At 38.4% G+C, this 19,723-nt stretch overlaps 1 protein-coding gene across 1 annotated transcript; it reads left to right on the top strand.

Annotated features, from left to right (window-relative positions):
• Nucleotides 1-4,718: 4,718 nt before the first annotated feature.
• Nucleotides 4,719-6,830, top strand: LOC119783587. The gene is made up of 2 exons (XM_038285185.1): nucleotides 4,719-5,341; nucleotides 6,233-6,830. Exons 1-2 carry the CDS (start codon nucleotides 4,811-4,813, stop codon nucleotides 6,677-6,679), a joined length of 978 nt encoding a protein of 325 aa, XP_038141113.1. The 5' UTR covers nucleotides 4,719-4,810; the 3' UTR covers nucleotides 6,680-6,830.
• Nucleotides 6,831-19,723: the final 12,893 nt, after the last annotated feature.

Below are 19,723 nucleotides of genomic sequence, written 5' to 3'. Positions count from 1 at the left end.
AGAGTTCTCCTCCCCCAAAAGAAGGTTCAATTTTAGTAGATCTTTATCAGATAGTGCAGTTATAAATTTTAAAGAATCTGCTTCACTTTCTCTCTCCTCTGTGTCACTGAGCAGTGCTGCAGAGTGCAAAAGCATAGCTTATTCCCCTTCACAGGTTGATGATTTTGTTGATGGGGTTGCTAGTTCTCTGCGTACTGCCTTAGACAACGCAGCTCCTTTGAAAATGAAAACCGTTAAAAATAGAAAGCTTGCTCCTTGGTTTAATGCAGAGCTGCGTACTTTGAAGCAAAATGCTAGGAAACTGGAGAGAAAATATCGCTCCACAGGCCTGCGGGAGTCCTTCCAAGTCTGGAAAAATGGTTTACTGCTGTATAAGAGGACCCTTTGTAAAGCAAGAGCAGCATACTTCTCCTCATTAATAGAGGAGAATAAGAATAATCCTAGATTTCTTTTTAATACAGTTGCCAAACTCACCCAGAGCCATAGCTCTGTTGAACCGTCCATTCCACCTGCTCTTAGCAGCAATGATTTTATGGGATTCTTTATAAATAAGATTGATCTTATTAAAAATAAGATCATAAGCACTCCTCTATCCGCGATTGTACCTGAGGTAGTCATGGAATCTGAACCGGGTTTAGACTGCTTTGATCCAGTTGAACTTTCTGAATTAGCAAAATTATTGTCTTCATCTAAGCCTTCAACTTGTATGTTAGATCCAGTTCCAACCAGGTTATTTAAGGAGGTATTCCCTTTGATCTCCTCCTCCATTTTAGATGTGATTAATCTATCTCTGTTACAGGGATATGTACCTAAAGCTTTTAAGGTTGCTGTAATTAAACCTCTGCTTAAGAAACCGTCTCTTGACCCAGATGACTTGGTTAATTATAGACCTATATCCAATCTTCCTTTCTTATCCAAAATTCTTGAGAAAGTAGTTGCCAAACAAGTTTGCGATCACTTACACCATAATGAACTTTTTGAAGAGTTTCAGTCTGGCTTTAGAGCTCATCATAGCACTGAAACAGCTCTGGTGAAAGTCACTAATGATATTCTCATGGCCTCAGATAATGGACTTGTATCTGTGCTCGTCCTGTTAGATCTTAGTGCTGCATTTGATACAGTTGACCATAATATTCTTTTAGAAAGACTTGAATATTTTGTTGGAATTAAAGGAACAGCACTAGACTGGTTTAAATCTTATCTATCTGATCGAATTCAGTTTGTTCATGTTAATGACAAATCTTCCACATGCTCACAGGTTACCTGTGGAGTACCACAGGGATCAGTGCTAGGACCAATTCTCTTTACTTTATACATGCTCCCAATTGGTAGAGTTATTAGACAGCATGGGATTAATTTCCACTGTTATGCTGATGATACCCAGCTATATCTGTCTATAAATCCAGATGAAGCTAACCCATTACATAGATTACAGGCATGTCTTGAAGACATAAAAACCTGGATGACTCTTAACTTTCTGCTTCTGAATGCAGACAAAACAGAAGTTATAGTCTTTGGACCAGAGTCTCTGAAAAAGAAGCTGATTAGCCAGTCACTTCATTTGGATGGGATTAAACTGATTTCAGATAATAAAGTAAAAAATCTTGGTGTTATTTTTGATCAGGACCTGTCATTTAAATCCCATATCAAAGAGGTTTCTAGAATATCCTTCTTTCATCTGAGGAACATTGCAAAAATTAGAAATATCCTGTCCAGGGGTGATGCTGAGAAACTAGTCCATGCATTTGTTACTTCAAGGCTGGACTATTGTAATTCTTTACTATCAGGAAGTCCACAAACTGTAGTTAAAAGCCTTCAGCTGATCCAAAATGCTGCAGCCAGAGTTCTAATGAAAATTAAAAAGAGAGATCATATCTCGCCTATCCTGGCTTCTCTTCATTGGCTTCCTGTTAAATCAAGAATAGAATTTAAAATCCTCCTTCTCACATATAAAGCCTTAAATGGCCAAGCTCCATCTTATATCAGAGATCTGATTGTTCCTTATGTTCCTAACAGAGCACTTCGCTCTCAATCTGCAGGTTTACTAGTGGTTCCTAGAATTTCTAAAAGTAGAATGGGAGGCAGATCTTTTAGTTATCAGGCTCCTCTCCTGTGGAACCAACTACCAGTTTTAGTCCGTGAGGCAGACACCCTGTCTACTTTTAAGGCTAGGCTTAAAACTTTCCTTTTTGATAAAGCTTATAGTTAGGGTGGCTCAGGTTATCCTGAGCTATCTCTATAGTTATGCTGCTATAGGCTTAGACTTTTGGAGGATATAGGGACCCCCATTTCATCATTCTGCTTCATTCTCTCTCTGTTCTCCTATTCTGCAGAATCTGTTAGTTCAATCTCTAACCTTCTGCTCTCTCTGCTTTTCCTCAGAGTAGCTTTGCCTCGTCTGTTCCTGTTTGGCTGTGACGTCATCCTGGAAAGAAACATCAGCTGTGCTGCTTCCATCAACACCCTTGTTTATAGATGTTGGAGATCGGCCTGTTTTCCAGTGTGGTCCTGTTTCTCTGACCGTGACTGAGTGGATGTGCTCTCTTCGTCCTCTGGAATGGGAGCTGGCTCGGAGCTCGTCTGCCTGGCTGTGTGTTTCCTGGATGGGGCCGCCTTTTACAGTTGCTTTTTGTGTCTCTGCTTCCGTCTCCTTGAACCCCAGTCGGCCTCGGCAGATGGCCGCTCACACTGAGCCTGGTTCTGCTGGAGGTTTCTTCCTGTTAAAAGGGAGTTTTTCCTCTCCACTGTCGCTACAAGCATGCTTAGTGTGAGGGATTGTATTTGAGTCAATGAGTCAATGCAATCAACTGGTTTTCCTTAGACAGAAAACTTTGTATCAATTTGACTGTATGATCTGGTTGAACTGTAAAGTGCCTTGAGATGACATGTGTTGTGAATTTGGCGCTATATAAATAAACTGAATTGAATTGAATTGAAATGTGCAATTGGTGCTTTTATTTTAAATATCCTATAAACAGAGATAACATGTAGATTTATACCACATTTATTATCCAAATTCTGTTTTGCTCACAACACATGTTTCATTGCAGGGAATCTGATTAGTGATCCACATGGGATCTGAGCACATATTTGTTCTTTTGATATTTGATTTTTAAATATTTTACTAGCCTAAGAATGCACACTGTGAAATAACAGGACACACACTTTGATCTATCCTTGCCTATAGTTGTTGTTGTACTGTTAAAGGTTTTACTCGATTCCAGATAATTATGATGCATTTTGTTCCATTACAATAAGAAGTTTTGGGAAGACGTGAGCACACAATAGAGCTTTCAGATGGTCTTTTGGTGTTTATTGTCACTGAGAGCCCACCAACTCCAAGCTCTCCTAGCGACTCTTTAACCACAGGTCCCACACAGGTCAGTAGAACATTGTATAGGTTTATTGTATATTATGTTTGATCTAATATAATATGTCTGTTAATGTTGTTTACAGAACAGCATTGTAAAACAGTATCTTCTTTCAATAATTTCTCAAACAATAAGAAAAGCTGTTTGAGTATTTGTTGGTATGATTACAGATATAATATATGACCAGTTAACCTGTACAGAATACAAGTTGATCTGTCTGTGTTCTTTGATTTACAACTTTAAAAGAGAAATTTAACACTATTTACTTCTAAAAAGCTAGGTAACTATTTTCACATAGATATCCTTAGTTAGTTTCACCCTATAAAACTTACTTTACTTATTAAGAAGAGTTGATTTAACAAACAAACTGAAGTAAATTTTACTAGCCACTTTCAACAAAAGATTTACTTTTCTTTTGCTAGTATTTTTGACATGGACAGGAACAGAGACATTCAACCATGTACACACAAGGAGAATCTAGAGAATCTAGAGCTGAATTATTTTTATAAACACAAATCATTCAGCTCCAAGTCAAACATATTTCAGTTTAACACTCTCAACTAAGACTAGTAAAACTCAACAAAACTGAACTAAACTACTATGTACAAAGAGGAAGGGGAACATGGTTGAAAAACATATTACAGTTTTAGATGGATTTTGTTTTTGAAACCAAAGTTTATCTGGAAGAATTTGGGATATGATCAAATTAGCTTTTCACTAATTTTAAAGAAATCGGAATGTTTCCAGACCAATTCACAATGCAAACCCATGAGGTGAATAAAACATTATTTGGCCAAATGTTTTATTTAATTATTTCCTTAATCAAGAACCAAAAAAAAGCTTTACCCTCTTTGAAATAGCTAGCAGCGAATAGACATCAGAATTCCGCTGAATGACTCTTGGTCATACTTGGTAATGGAAATGTAACGAGCATCTGAGGAACACATGAACACTAATGTTATATCAGTGTTTAAACCCTTAGTAAATAAAGCTTTTCTAAGCTTTAGCAACAGCTCAACCCATATTCCTGTAGCATAGCGTAGCATGCAGCCCATTCTTTAGCATCAATTAGCATTGTCTTTACTCAGCAGTAAACATGTGATATGATTAGCGTCATTAAAAGACATATTGTTTGTTCTGTCCCTAATAATGCCAGACCTGCAAACCTTTTTCCATGTCCAGTTGACAAGCTTGAGGCCCCGTCCACACGAAGTCAAAACGAATACGAAACGCTGATATTTTCCAAAACGTTTGCCGTAAAGACGGAGACGTAAAAGAAATGTGAGCGTCCACACGAATGCATGAAAACGCTGCAAAATGTATGCCAGGCCTGTAAGTGGCGCTGTGATGCCAAAGCAAGAATAGGCGACGAAATGTTGGGCATGCGCACTACAACAACCAAACCGGAAAACCCCTAGAAGAAGAACCGAATAGAAAAGATGGCGGCAAGTATGACTGGGCGAGCATGTACAAGTCTTGTTTGGACAGATGATGAAGTGGAACTGCTGCTTCGAGTTACACTTGATTATAAAGTCAAAAGACTACAAGAAAGTGTCGATTGGGAGACGTGTCATTCAAAATACAGCGATATAATGTCGGCTTTCCAGGAGCAATATCCACGTGACTGTACAGACCGTGACTTTCCTCATGACTCCACAGCAATTACAAAAGCACAACTGACCGCAAAGATCAAAAATATCAGGGGAAAATACAGAGCAGCGGTGGACAGTGGACGAAAGAGTGGCTTTGGGCGTGTGGTGCTCTTGTTTTTCGAACTCTGTGAGGAGATCTGGGGTGGATCGCCTGCTACGCGCTCGATTGAATCTGGAGTCGAGACGGCGGACCTGGACGAGACTTCCACGCAGATGTCCGAGACTTCGGATCAGCCCGCTGACTCGCCGCAATCTGCAGTCTCAGCCGAAAGTGTGCTGCCTTCTCCAGTAATCAAGCAGCGCAGACATATGCTGCAGGTAGGTTACATCAACGCCCTACATGTACTTATTAGAGTACCGTATTTTCATGACTACAAGGCGCATATAAACGTCTTTTTTTCCCCTCAAAATGTGCGGCGCGCCCTTAGGTGTGGTGCGCCCTACTAGAAATTTAATACAAAAGTAACCCAGAGAGTCAGATGTTAAGTGTTATTCCCAGATATAACCAAACTTTGACAAACGTATAGCAAAATAAGTAAAAACAAATAACAATAAAAAGTCATAAGTAAGAAGCAGCTACAGTGTAAAACCCCAGATGCCTTATTGTAAAATTCACCCACAGCCCTAAAAAATGGACTATAATACTTATACTGGGAAAAACAAACTGTGAACGCTTTATCAGAAGCAGTGCATAGTTCTTAATGGTTGCTATAGTTCACAAAGCAAAGTAAAATACCAAATAGACCTCTGTGAAAGAAAAAGAAAAGCTGAACGCTTTATCAGAAGCAGTGCATAGCTATTATTGATTGCTATAGTTCACAAAGCAAAGTAAAAGACTAAATAGACCTCTCTAAAAAAAAAAAAAAGAATCTTTTTTTTCTTTTACAGAGGTCTATTTGGTATTTAACTTTGCTTTGTGAACTATAGCAACCATTAAGAACTATGCACCGCTTCTGATAAAGCGTTCAGCTTTTTTTTTCTTTCACAGAGCTCTATTTGGTACTTTACTTTGCTTTGTGAACTACAGCAATCATTAATAACTATGCATACTATTTCTGTTGGAGGCGCTCAGACCCCCACATACCAGCTGCATAGTACAGTGCGCCTAATAGATGTAACTGACTTGAAATACCATGTAATGTTCCTTTTTAAATCAACAAACATATGCCAAACTGTTGCCCACTATATAATGTTCTTATTTCATTTCAGGCCAAGCTGAATAGCCACAGAGGAGACAGGCTGAAGAGGAGGACTCCTACAGAGACCGCAGAGGAAGATATTCAGATTAAAAGAAGAATGCTTGAGCTGATGGAGCAGACATCAAGGCGCAATCAGGAGAACATACAACAAATTAACACAAACATAGCCAACATCACCAACACCATACAAGATGGATTTTCGTTACTGAGGGAGCTGTTACTCCAGCCTCCACCTGCACGTCACTACAATAGCAACACTGCTTATGGACACTTCCAAGGACACCAACAGTCACACTTGTACCCAAATCCACCATCCAATTCAACAGCCCACTGTCACACACCAAGTCCAGCACTCCACTCAGGAAGATATACACCAACGACCCCACAATCACAGGAACCGTCACAACATAACACACCCTCATTTTCTTACACCCGATCACTTTTTCAAGATGAATAAGTTCATCTGTTGCACAGTTACAATGTAGCACATCATCACTCAGGTGAATTGTTTGGTTCGTTGAAAAGAACCAAGTTATTTTAGTTGTTTTGATTTTGCACAGCCTGGGTTATGTGACCCAGCTTTAACAACTGTTTCACTTTAATACAGTTATAATATAGCACAACATCACCCGGGTGAATTGTTCAGTTCTCGGAAAAGAACCAAGTTTTTTTGTACTTTTGATTTTGCACAGCCTGGGTTCTGTGACCCAGCTTTAACAACTGTTTCACTTTAATAAAAGCCATACTGGAGTGTGCATTTGTTTCTTTTATTGCATTTAAGCATAACATTTAATATATCTATATTTGTCAATATACAAGTCAAGTGGAACTTTAAGATCGCTCACAAATGTCTTGAACTTGGAAGTGGAATCTACAATTTGTTGTTATCAACCATTTTTTAATTTTTTTTTTTTACTCTAGCTAAAAATATCTGCACACAGGTAATATGAATGCAGGACTAGTAGTCATAGAAAATACTTATATACAAAGTCAATATCTTGAGCTTGGAAGTGGAATCAAAAAGTTGTAGTTATCAACCTTTTTTTATTTATTTATTTTTTTTTTACTCTAGCTAAAAATATCTGCACACAGGTAATATGAATGCAGGACTAGTAGTCATAGAAAATACTTATATACAAAGTCAATATCTTGAGCTTGGAAGTGGAATCAAAAAGTTGTAGTTATCAACCTTTTTTTATTTATTTATTTTTTTTACTCTAGCTAAAAATATCTGCACACAGGTAATATGAATACAGGACTAGTAGTCATAGAAAATACTTATATACAAAGTACATATCTTGAGCTTGGAAGTGGAATCAAAAAGTTGTAGTTATCAACCTTTTTTTATTTATTTCTTTTTTTTACTCTAGCTAGAAATATCTGCACACAGGTAAAATGAATACAGGACTAGTAGTCATAGAAAATACTTATATACAAAGTCAATATCTTGAGCTTGGAAGTGGAATCAACAAGTTGTAGTTATCAACCTTTTTTTATTTATTTCTTTTTTTTACTCTAGCTAGAAATATCTGCACACAGGTAAAATGAATACAGGACTAGTAGTCATAGAAAATACTTATATACAAAGTAAATATCTTGAGCTTGGAAGTGGAAATCAAAAAGTTGTAGTTATCAACCTTTTTTTATTTATTTCTTTTTTTTACTCTAGCTAAAAATATCTGCACACAGGTAATATGAATGCAGGACTAGTAGTCATAGAAAATACTTATATACAAAGTAAATATCTTGAGCTTGGAAATGGAATCAACAAGTTGTAGTTATCAACCTTTTTTTATTTATTTTTATTTTTTTACTCTAGCTAGAAATATCTGCACACAGGTAATATGAATGCAGGACTAGTAGTCATAGAAAATACTTATATACAAAGTAAATATCTTGAGCTTGGAAATGGAATCAACAAGTTGTAGTTATCAACCTTTTTTTATTTATTTTTATTTTTTTACTCTAGCTAGAAATATCTGCACACAGGTAATATGAATGCAGGACTAGTAGTCATAGAAAATACTTATATACAAAGTAAATATCTTGAGCTTGGAAGTGGAATCAAAAAGTTGTGGTTATCAACCTTTTTTTATTTATTTATTTTGTTTTACTCTAGCTAAAAATATCTGCACACAGGTAATATGAATGCAGGACTAGTAGTCATAGAAAATACTTATATACAAAGTAAATATCTTGAGCTTGGAAGTGGAATCAACAAGTTGTGGTTATCAACCTTTTTTTATTTATTTATTTATTTTTTTTGTTACTCAGGCCAAAAATAACTGCACACAGGTAATATGGAGGCAGGACTGGTAGTCATACAAATTGTTATATACAAAGTAAATATAGTAGCTGTTCAAAAGCTTGCAAATCTTTTCCCAAATGCAGATCTGCAAGTAAATGTCACAATGCAATACATATGCAATAGCATTTCCACTATCCTAGTTTTTAAGGATCAAGGTACTTCATGACAACTCTTCTCACTCTCTTTCCTTCCCCCTCATTGCAGTCAGTGACGTAGTTGTTGCTCTGTGTGGGAGGCTGAGAGTCCATCTCTCCTTGCATTGTTCCTAACACAGATACTTCGTCCATGGTCTCCTTGGCGGCCTCACAGAAATTATGAAGGACAAAGCAAGAATATATGATGTAAGGCAGGTCAGTCATATTTATGTCCATCGGCCTTCTGAGTGCAGCGAACCTAGCTTTCAGGCGGCCAAAAGCACACTCAATAACCATACGTGCCCTACATAAACAGAGCCCAAAGTACTGCTCTTGTGGCGATGATCCACCATTGGAAAACTCCTTCATCAGATAAGGCAGAAGCGGATATGCCGGATCTCCAAGGAGGAAGATTGGTATGGGATCTTCATCATCCACAATCTGCCGTTTGAGAGTAGGAATCTTTCCGGTTTTCATGAACTGATTTACCTCCGAGTTAGCAAACACGCGTGCGTCATGCACACTTCCAGGCCACTTTATAACAACGTCCATAAATCGGTACTTATAATCGCACACCGCCTGGACATTTAGGGTGTTTTACCTTTTCTATTTATATAGTCCGTGGAGTTGACCGATGGCTGTTTTATTTCAATATGTGTGCCATCAACTGCTCCCAGGCATTGGGGCATTCCATGAGCACGCTGAAAACCGTCGACCAGTTCCGTGGCGGCATCCTCTGAAAAGGGTAGTCTGATGTACCGGGGACCAAGGTGAATGGAGATGGCCCTGCAGGTCTGCCTGACTGTGACGGAAACAGCCTGCCGCGATACACCAAAGGCGTTAGCAGTCTTTCGGAGCCTGCCCTCGTCACTTAAATAATAAAGGGTCATTGCTACTTTTTTCAGCGGCTCCATAGGTGCTCTCATGTTCGTTTCTTGGCATTCAATGTATGGGCGTATTTCATCGGTGAGCGTGGCAACAGATTGTCGTGACATGCGAAAGTTTGCCTTCCATTCATCGTCCAGAACAACACCATTAACAAAGTTGTCCCACCAGCTACTGGTTCTGCCAGGCCTCACCCAAAACCTTCGCCTGGTCGCCCTGCGGGTCCATTTTGGTGGTTCAGTCAAATTCAGGTGCTGAACTATGTCGTCTATATTCCTCTGTTCTTCCTGGAGATATCCCAGAAGAAGAAGATTCTGCTGTAAGCCCGACAGCAGGGTGAGTAGCATGAGCAGCAACCATTCAACACAGTAAGGCGCCATTGTTGTTGTGATACTATCGTCGCGCTTGCGTGTTTAGAGGCGACGCTATGACGCATGCGTGTAAAAAAAAAAATGCGGTTAGGGTGTAAAGATGGAAACGCGAAGACGGCGTTTCAGAATCTTCCCACTCTGAAGGGTGAATAAAAAAATGATCGTTTACAGACCCCCGAAACGCCGGCTTCGTGTGGATGAGAGGCTGGTTTGGTGAAAAATTTGTGCGTTTAGGCCAGGGTTCGTCTTCGTGTGGACGGGGCCTGAGTTTCATCCATTTGCAGCTCTGCAGTCAGGGCACAGCAGGGGTTCTTTGTCTCAGTGGCACACAGCAGGGGTTCTTTGTCTCAGTGGCACACAGCAGGGGTTCTTTGTCTCAGTGGCACACAGCAGGGGTTCTTTGTCAGGGAAGTCCTTCTCTCATCCAGTCTGGCTCTATACGTTCTGAAACTCAAGAGAAATGTGTTGCAAAAGGTCTGTTTTGCAGTAGTTTGGTTCCGAAAGGTTCTGGCTTATCCTTGATGGATCTGGCGGTCTGGTTCCCCTGGGGCCTTGGAGAGCAATAGGGAGAAATGTTTTGCATGACTTCAGGAGAGTTTCAAACCCAGATTATTTCAGAAGATACCTTTGAATTTTTCCAAAAGATCTATATCAGATCTTATTAGACTTAGACAGATTTATTTGTCATTTTGTTTCCAAGTGTAAAACAAAAAGAAATTTCATTTGGAACAGCTCTCTGGACAATTAAATCTTTTTAAAAGTGCAGCCTTGAAAAATAGTAAAATATATACATATATATATATACAGCAATACAGACATATGACTGTACATTTACAGCTAACATTTTTTTCTAAAGGCATTTATATTTTATCTGATCACATACTTTCATTTTTTACAGCAGAACTCTACTTCAGAGGAAATGAGTTTTGTTCAGCTGAACAATGACAATGATTAATCTTATTCCACAGTTATACCTAATGGTAAGCAACCTTTACTAATTATTTCTGACTTCTCAAATTCCCTCCTTTAAAAAAAAGTACAAACATCTCTAACAAAAAGTATGTGTGTTGTTAAAAGGTCTTAACCTTCCTCTTGTGTTAGCTTTCTGCTGCCATCTGTAGTGTTAGCGGGTCATTTTGGACCCGAGTATTAAATCAGCCATAAAATACCCTAAAAACAATCTTTTATCATCCAATGTTTTTCTTAACTCTTGTTTAGCTGATTGGGCTCCCTTATCTATGAAAAGATTGGTTTTAATTTTTTTTTGTGGCCCCCTGGGCCTTTGTTTTAGCAGCATACCCCTCGTTTTCAATGTCTAAAAAGTGGTCAAATGAACCTTAAGAGAAGAAGGCAACAAAATAATCAGTTGTTTTGTTACCTGAGTGCAACTGAGATATATTAAAACACATTTCATAAATGTTCAACAAAAAAAAAGATTTTAATTTTAATATTATCAAATATAGTAACATCTATGGTGTTTCGGGTCATTTTGGACCCATATATATTTACTTCAAGAAAAGGGCAAAAACAAGTCTTTTTTCAATAGAACTTGAATACAATATTTATATTTGTGTATATTTACACTTTTGGTGTGTTATTTGCAGATATATTTGTTGCAGGTGAAGCACACTGTGTAGGTTTTTCTGTCCATATTGCTAGGGCAGACCTGACACCTCTTTCTTTTTGAGCGAGGTGGTCTCACTGGCATTGTGGCTGTGGATGGAGTGCTTGAGGCAGGGCTGGCTGCAGAGGGGGAAGGTGATGCTGATACTCTTCTTGTTGCTGTGGATGTGGATGGCGTGTTTGATGACCACTGCAGCTGTCTGACCAAGTCTGCAGTAGCTGGGTCTCGGGGCACCCGTTCCCGTTGCTCAATGTGCGGCTTGACAAGGGAATTCCCGAGCTCCTCAAAAAACATTCTCCGCTTAGTGTTTTGGGTTGAATTCCACCCTTGGTGAATATGGGTCCACAACACAAATGCATTGTATGCAGATACATTGAGGATGTTGTAAAACACAACCATTGCCCATCTCCTGGTCATTCGCTGGCAAGTGTAGGTGGCAGTCAGCTTTTCCAGATTGTCCACTCCTCCTGTCCTTCACCAGCCACATTTCAGCGGGCAGCTCAGGTTTATTTATTTTTTTTATGGTGCCCACCATGGTGAGTTTCCTCCTGAGAAGTTCTTGTCCAAGGTCATAGCATGTAAAAAAAATTGTCACAAGTGATGTTGTGACCCTGCAGTCCAGTAGTCAAATCGAGGACTACCCGTTTTCCTTGGTTTTTTTCAAGGATGCCGCTTGCAGATTTTCCTGTGTAAATCTGTAGGTTCCACGCATAGCTTGTTTTAGCATCACAGGCTGCCCAGATTTTTATGCCATATTTGCCTGGCTTGCTGGGCATGTATTGCCGGAACGGGCATTTTCCTCGAAAAGAGAGAAAACGTTCATCCACTGTCACCTCTGGCCCTGGGTTGAACATCAGTGGAAGGAGTTGCACCCATCTCTCCCAAACATTCCTGATGGGAGCAAGCTTGTCAGATTTTGCTCTGGTGTATCGATTGTCAAATCTGAGGACTCTTGAGATCATCTGCAAGGTCCAAAGCGACATTGTTGCCCGTTCTCAGAGGCCTGCTCATCTCCATCGCTAAAATCCTGCGTGTCCTCTGCCTCATTTGCAGCAAAGATGTGATCCAAAGCTTTATTTACAGTGAATCTTCTCCTTATTGTTGCATCCTGTGAATTGGTGATGTGTACTCTTCAAGTCACCACCTCTACACTCAAATGGCTTGACAATCCTGGACATGTCTCCCTTTGTTTGTTCTCACAAAAAGGCAAAGACAAAAGGCCCTAACTGAAGCTCAAGTGGTTGGAAGAAGAGGCTGTTGGTTGATTGTGTGTTCATGATTACATTTTAGGCATTTTATATTGTTTTATAATCAAAAATTTTAACCGGGTCACAAATGACCCAAACACCACAAAAGTCAGTTTTTTCACCAGAGCACTTTATAATTTAGTAAAAAAATAAAATTTGATTTTACTTTGTTTAAATGAAAGTCCTTGACAAAGTCAAAAAGTTTCAACGCAAAAAACAAATGTATGAAGTACTTTTATGCATGCTAAAACTCAAAACGGGTCCGTAGGGACCCTAACACCATAGGAAGGTTAAGCAGTAATGAGAAACTAGGCAGAGTTAAACAGGTGAATGGAATGAGTAACCAAGCTTGCCACCAGCGCCGGAATCATGACAGTACACAGCCCGACGGACATACACACAAACATAATCTCCTTGGTGGAGGTAATTAGTCTGTACATAATTTAAAAGTAAAAAGATCTGCCTGTCATCGACAAAGCAGTAAAACGAGTTGTTACAATGTGAATGAAAATGAACCCAAATGCAACATATGCAGTGTAAGCAAGTCTCATTATAAATTATAATTTTAACCACACAAGGGATGAACATCACTTCCATTGGACAGAAATGAATAGGGCAAGAGGGATCACAGACCCAGAACTGAAGAAATACTACTGTAAAAGTCCTTCATGCAGCACCCGTGTTTTGTTAATACAACCGAAAAATAACTGAGGTTCATGAGCAGCTCAGTCTGTGCAGATTTTGAAAATGCCCAATGTCTAATTTTGAAATGGAGGCAGAAATTCCCTCACAAAGGCTAAGGGGATCCATTGTATGCTTTAAGAAGTTTTGCTAAGCATGCTTTGAATACACACTCAAACTCTTAAAAGCACTTCATCAGTACCAAGATGCAATTTCAACTGAACAGAAACCTTGATCTAAATTAGGTCAAGTTAGGCCTGCAACTGTAAATGAACATACCACTTTCACTAAGAAATGTGAGACTGAAAATAGATATGTAATTAAAGTAGTCAGAATTGTTTGGTCAACGCTTTGCTTTTTAATCATGATTAAAGAGCTTGTATCTTTGAGTAAAGCCCACTAAAACTTTTTAGAAGACTGGAATACAATGTGCTGGGGAGTGACATTAATCTAAGTGGTTATGCATCTTAAATAATTCCCAAAAAAGACATATACTGTTCCAAGACAGCTGAGCATATAGGACATGTGTAAAAACAGACTCTAATGGGTGAAATTGAAAGTGACATTTTCAAATATTAAAAGAATCATCAAAGAGATGAATTTTTGGAATCCAGAAATACTGTCTATATACATTCATACCTTCATAAATAATTAATCAAACTATTGTTACCTTACAGACTTCATAAGAAGAATTGTGATTTTGTGAAAAACTGGATCCGGGAAAACCAGCCTTGGCAACACCTTGTTTGGAGAAAGTGTGTTTCAGCCACATCATTCTGCAGTATCTGGAACACTACAATGTCAAGCAGCATCAAGAACGGTCAATGGGAAAAGCATAAAACTCATTAAAACACCTGTTTTTTTTGACACAGCTAGAAGTGAAAAAGAGATACACACAGCAAGAGAAGGAGATCATTCATAAGATTACAAAATATTTCTCGGAAGATGTTGTAAAGTTCACCACAGTGCTTTTTACTCATGGTGAACAGCTGCCTGATGGAACAACAATTGAGGAGTTTGTCAGTAAAAGTAAAGCTTAGATTAACTTGCAAAAAAACCCACCCAAAGATGCTGGAGATATTAAACACAGATAAAGAGCAGGAGCGCTTAAGTATGGGGTCATACTGCTACATGTGACAGAGGACCAAGCACCTCTGGGAATTTGGAAAGGTGTTATATTAGCAGGTCCAGAATGTCAAACAAGATCAGCAGGAGAAATAGGTCAGTCCAGAGAGGAAGAAAGGCTTCAACAGAAAAAGTCCAGTAGAAGAAGCAGTTGGAGGAAAAAGGTGTAGTTGTGAATAAAGGGACCTTGATTTATATTCATCTGCTCAAGTTGCATGTGTAAGGAGGGCAAGGAGGGCAATTGAAAATAAAATGCTGCTGTTTCATTCAAATGTATTCTCATTTACTTGATTTTATTTATGGTAAAACTAGAAAGAGTGAGGGATATAACGCATGTTCTACTGTTCTTGTTCTAATGATCTGACTAAAGATTTTATTTATATCTTTTTTACACAGTTACTGTATAGATAGGTCAACTACTTGGCAACATTTTTTTTATGTGTTTTTAGTTTAACTGATATTGTTTTAATTAAATGATTCTAATCCTTTAAAATTTTAGGGATGTCTGCTGTACATATTTTCTTTTAGGGATTAGGATGAATTTAAATTACGTCCTGTCGAAAGTTTTATATAAACTGTTGATATAAATTGTTAAGTATTAAGCAACATTCCAGAGAAGTAAGATGAGTTTAATGGCTTCTTATCTTTGATTTTCTTAAATCTGTCATCATGTAAATGGAAATAAAAAATGATATAATTTACAATGAAATATCTCTTTCTTTAGGTGTCAGGATTTGGTTATGGGTTGAGGACCCAAAAGCAGAGGCAGGACGGAAGAGGTGAATTGTAAGTAAATTTAATGACGAATTTAAAGAACTGAAAACAGAGGAAGATTATCCAAAAATCCAAAATGTAAACCAAATTCCAAATTAACAGGAAACCAGGAGATCCAAAAATCAAAAAGAAAACAAAGTCCAAACAAAACAAGAAACCAGGAGTCTAAAAGTCAAAGATCTAAAAAAACAACAACAAGAAAAAGAAAGTAAAACGTTACCCAAAAAACCATTGAGTCATATGGGAAAGAACTGTAACCAGGAGGAAGGCTCAGAGAGAGGAGTTGAAGGAAGACAGACGAGGTCCCAGCAAAGGAGAACTGAAGAGGGAGAGCATTTAAAGGAGACTGAGACAAAGAGAAGACTCATGAGCAGATTGGGAACAGGTGAGCACAGGGCAGGAGAGGAAAAGAGCGAGGGAAAAAGGAGAACACAAGAGGGCAGCAGAGGGGAGCAAATAAAAAACCTAGAAGACTGGAAATAACGAAAAAACACAATGAAATAATAATTAAACCACAAAGAATATAGAACATGGAGCAAAATAAAACTGAAAACTCAAAATAAAAACATAACAGAGCCAAGACTGAAACAGTAACTAAGAATGACAAATAAAAATGAAACGGATACAGACATTTGAATTGAGAAAGCTTCCTGGAGGGGAAGCGAAACGTCTTCAAACCTTGGAAACCAAGTCCAGTGGATTGTTTTTTTTTACGGAACCAAAAGAAAAACATAACAGAAACAGAAACCTAACAGGAAGGCGTTGAGATTGCCTGGACAACTAGACAATCTCATAATACACTTAATAACAGAATTAGCTCTATGTATAAGAAAAGTTTAACCCATCACATCGACTTAATTTTTTTTAATCATCTCATATAATGGGCTTGACATTAAAAGATACACAGAAAACCTCCAAAACTTCCTTATACGGCAATAAAAATCCAGTTAACAGATTTAATCTCAAATCTTCAAATATTAAACAAAATTAAATATCAAATCAATATTTAACTATACAAGGAAACATTTACATCGTAATTGTATAGAATCCAATGTATAGAATAAGAGTGATTAACTGAATTATTATTTGACTGTATAGTACCTCTTGAATCCAACAAACATGTGAAAGGGGATAGGAAAGCCTCCAGTTAAGCAGGGTCAGCTTGTGCATCAGCAAAGTGGTCAATGCCAAGGTTTGTTTAAATGCTTCTGGTCGATCCAGTGTTGAGTAGACTCCAAAAATTGCAGACAGAAAATGTAGGATAATGGAACACTCATAAACCTTTCCTGATGTCAAAAATTGTTTGCTGTTAAGTTATATCTGATACAGGTGTCACTAACCGAGTGAAAAACTTGGCCAATTTAGCATTAGTATAGTGAGCCCTGAAACATGCCGCTGCGGTCACCTTTTGGCTGTCAAAATAAGGCTCATTTGGAAGAAATTATTCCTCATTGGGGAAATATCCAGTTATAATAGCACTTATTTTGTGAATAAAGCCCTAAATGAGTTACTGGGTTTTGAATAAATCATGATGAAGGCAGCAGGGTTCCTCCATTCCGTCTTTCCTAGTGCATGGATTTCTGTCAAGCATATCTGGTAGGAAACACTGGTCTTCAGTAATTGACTTGTACCATTTCAGGTGCTGCTGGTCACCTATTAGGATTGAACAGTGCAATTCTTGCATTCAAGCATCAATCTGCAGTAAGGGTCAACCACCTCCAGACAGCCAACCACAGGATACTCCTAAACTAAAACACTCACTCAGATCACAGGAGATCCAGGATCTTTTCCAAGTTTATAATTCTTTTAACTTTAAAAAGACAACAGCCAAACGAAAAGAGGAAGTGGAGCAGCTGGTGGGCCGTTGTATAGATAACAGCCTGATCCTGAATGTGGAGAAGACGAAGGAGACCATCATCGACTTCAGGAAGAACCGGCCTAACGACGCTCCACTGGTCATCAACAGCTCAGCAGTAGAGGTGGTCAGCAGCACCAAATGCCTGGGGGTTCACATCACAGACACCCTCACCCACTGCATGAAAAGTGGGATTTTCGTCAATATGCGGCACTGTAGATTGTCGTGGAACTTCAGGTTAGCGGCAGTTTACGGCAATTTGCAGGCTTCGCCGAAAACTCCCGTAAATTGTCAGAAATTGACGTGGACTTTCTTAGGCAGTGTTCCCCCCATGCCTCCCCCCCATGGAATTCTAGGGGAGGCTTTAACATGTAAATGAACATGCTGTGAGCTATACAAATGCAAATCAGGGTTGCAGGGGGGGGGTTTACTCCAAGTGACATTTTTCTAAAAGGTAAGAAAATCTCTGATACAAAGAGATCAGGCTCAGTATAGCCTCTTACATTTTAGCTTGAATTGATTTAATTAAAGTATAGAGACCAAAACAGAACTTTAGCTGACAGAGCAATACATTTAGAGCAGTAATTATAAAAAAAAAAATTGCATTTAAGATAAAAAATAAAATGTTGTCTGTCAATATGCTCAATTCACAATTACTTAAGTGGAAAAGTTTCAAGAAATGAGTCTGAGATGATTCACTTCATAACATGGCGCATTATCCTGTTGGAAGTAGCCATCAGAAGATTGGTACACTGTATCGCACCAAACAGGAAAAAGAACATCGACAAATTCCAGTTCGTCAAATTAAAATATAGCAGCAACAGATCGGTGACTAGAAATTATAGCACAATTCTTATATATATATATATAAAAAAAAAAAACTAACACCGTTTATTTAAATGATTGGATCCAAACTATTGGTTATTCACCAACCAGGAAGCAGATTTCTCATCTCCATCCAAATATTTATTTTATACCGAGGGACTTAAACTTTAATCAAATCCATTCAAAAGAAACTTCTTATTACAGGAATGAAAAGAGATGCTGAGTTTGGGAGTAGAGAACAAGTTCATTCAAAAAAAGCAGTTTTGAATTATCCTTATCCCAGTTACAAAAATCTACAAATATATATATATATATATATATATATATATATATATATATATTTGGACAGAAACTGAACATATGCTGGATAATGGTGGGATTTTTTTAATATGTCATATTAAATTAAGCGCTCACAGGGTTCATACAGGAATGAGTGACTCTAATTTAATGCTATTTTAATGCTATTAGAAATGATTTTAATGCCATCAACAAGAACCATGAACACAAGTTATTAGTGTACATGAAATATGAAGGAGCTGTAAGCACAGATCCATGACTCCTGTATGTATGTAAACACACACACACACACACACACACACACACACATATATATATACGTATATATATATATCCTCTAGCTTTTTCTCTGCCTGGAGCGATATAATATATCTGACGAAATTGTTTTTATAAGCATTTTTTATTAAAGAATTATAAATACTTCGATAAACATATTTAAATAATTTTAGTGCCAATTAAGGCCTTGATTTAAAAAAAAAGAATGAATTTTTAATTATTTTTATTGATCCGCGGAAACCCTGGTTCATCTCGCGCATGCTCTCTACGATCTCCAAGGAACTCAGAGCGGAGGGGTCTGCAGCGACAGCGGAGGATGTATGCTTTGCTTTGTGCAGGCGGTCTGGAGCGGAGTATGTGGGATTTCGGGGTAAAACTCCTCTTGGACGCGATGGAGACTCTGCATCGAACAAGACGAACTCAAAGAAGAGATGCTAGCGGTAAATATATGTTCGATTACTGCCTGCTAAGCTAAAAGCAGCCTAGCCTAAGCTACGGCTAATAGCAGCCTAGCCTAAAGCTACGGCTAATAGCAGCCTAGCCTAAAGCTACGGCTAATAAGAGCCTAGCCTAAAGCTACGGCTAATAGTAGCCTTGCAAGAACAAGCTTTATTAAAGTGTATTTTTTGTGATTCACAGGAAGCAGTACGCCGTCTTCACAACTCGGAGACTAATTGCAGGCGCTATGAACCGGAGCAAGGGTAAGATTTAAAGAATATGCTTTCATTCTGCGGTAAAAGGAAATGGATACGGATGGATACCGATCATAGCTGTACATTTTGTTTTCACAGACCTCCTATTTGCTCGGAGCCATATCAGCAAGTCCAGATTTGCACGATGTTGATAAAGACGACATTGTGTGTAAGTGACTTGTTTTAATGTTACTTCCTTGTTACTGTGACTTGCGTTTGATTTTCTATTCATACCACTCTCATTTAATTGTTTTCCAGCTGCCTGTAAGACGTATTTTGAGACAGTACGCAGGAGCTTCAGATATACGCAGCCTGAGAACACGTTGCGTGCGGAGGCTGCCAAGCAATCTCCTTGGAGTCGGGCTAGAAGAAAGAGGGTAAGACTTTATTTGGTGACTATTTTTCAG

Source organism: Cyprinodon tularosa, unplaced genomic scaffold, assembly GCF_016077235.1.
Source record: "Cyprinodon tularosa strain WSP-4 unplaced genomic scaffold, ASM1607723v1 ctg1050, whole genome shotgun sequence".
Lineage (NCBI taxonomy): Eukaryota > Metazoa > Chordata > Actinopteri > Cyprinodontiformes > Cyprinodontidae > Cyprinodon > Cyprinodon tularosa.
Note: the sequence above shows the minus strand (reverse complement) of the source record. Positions and strands in the feature narration are given on the sequence as shown.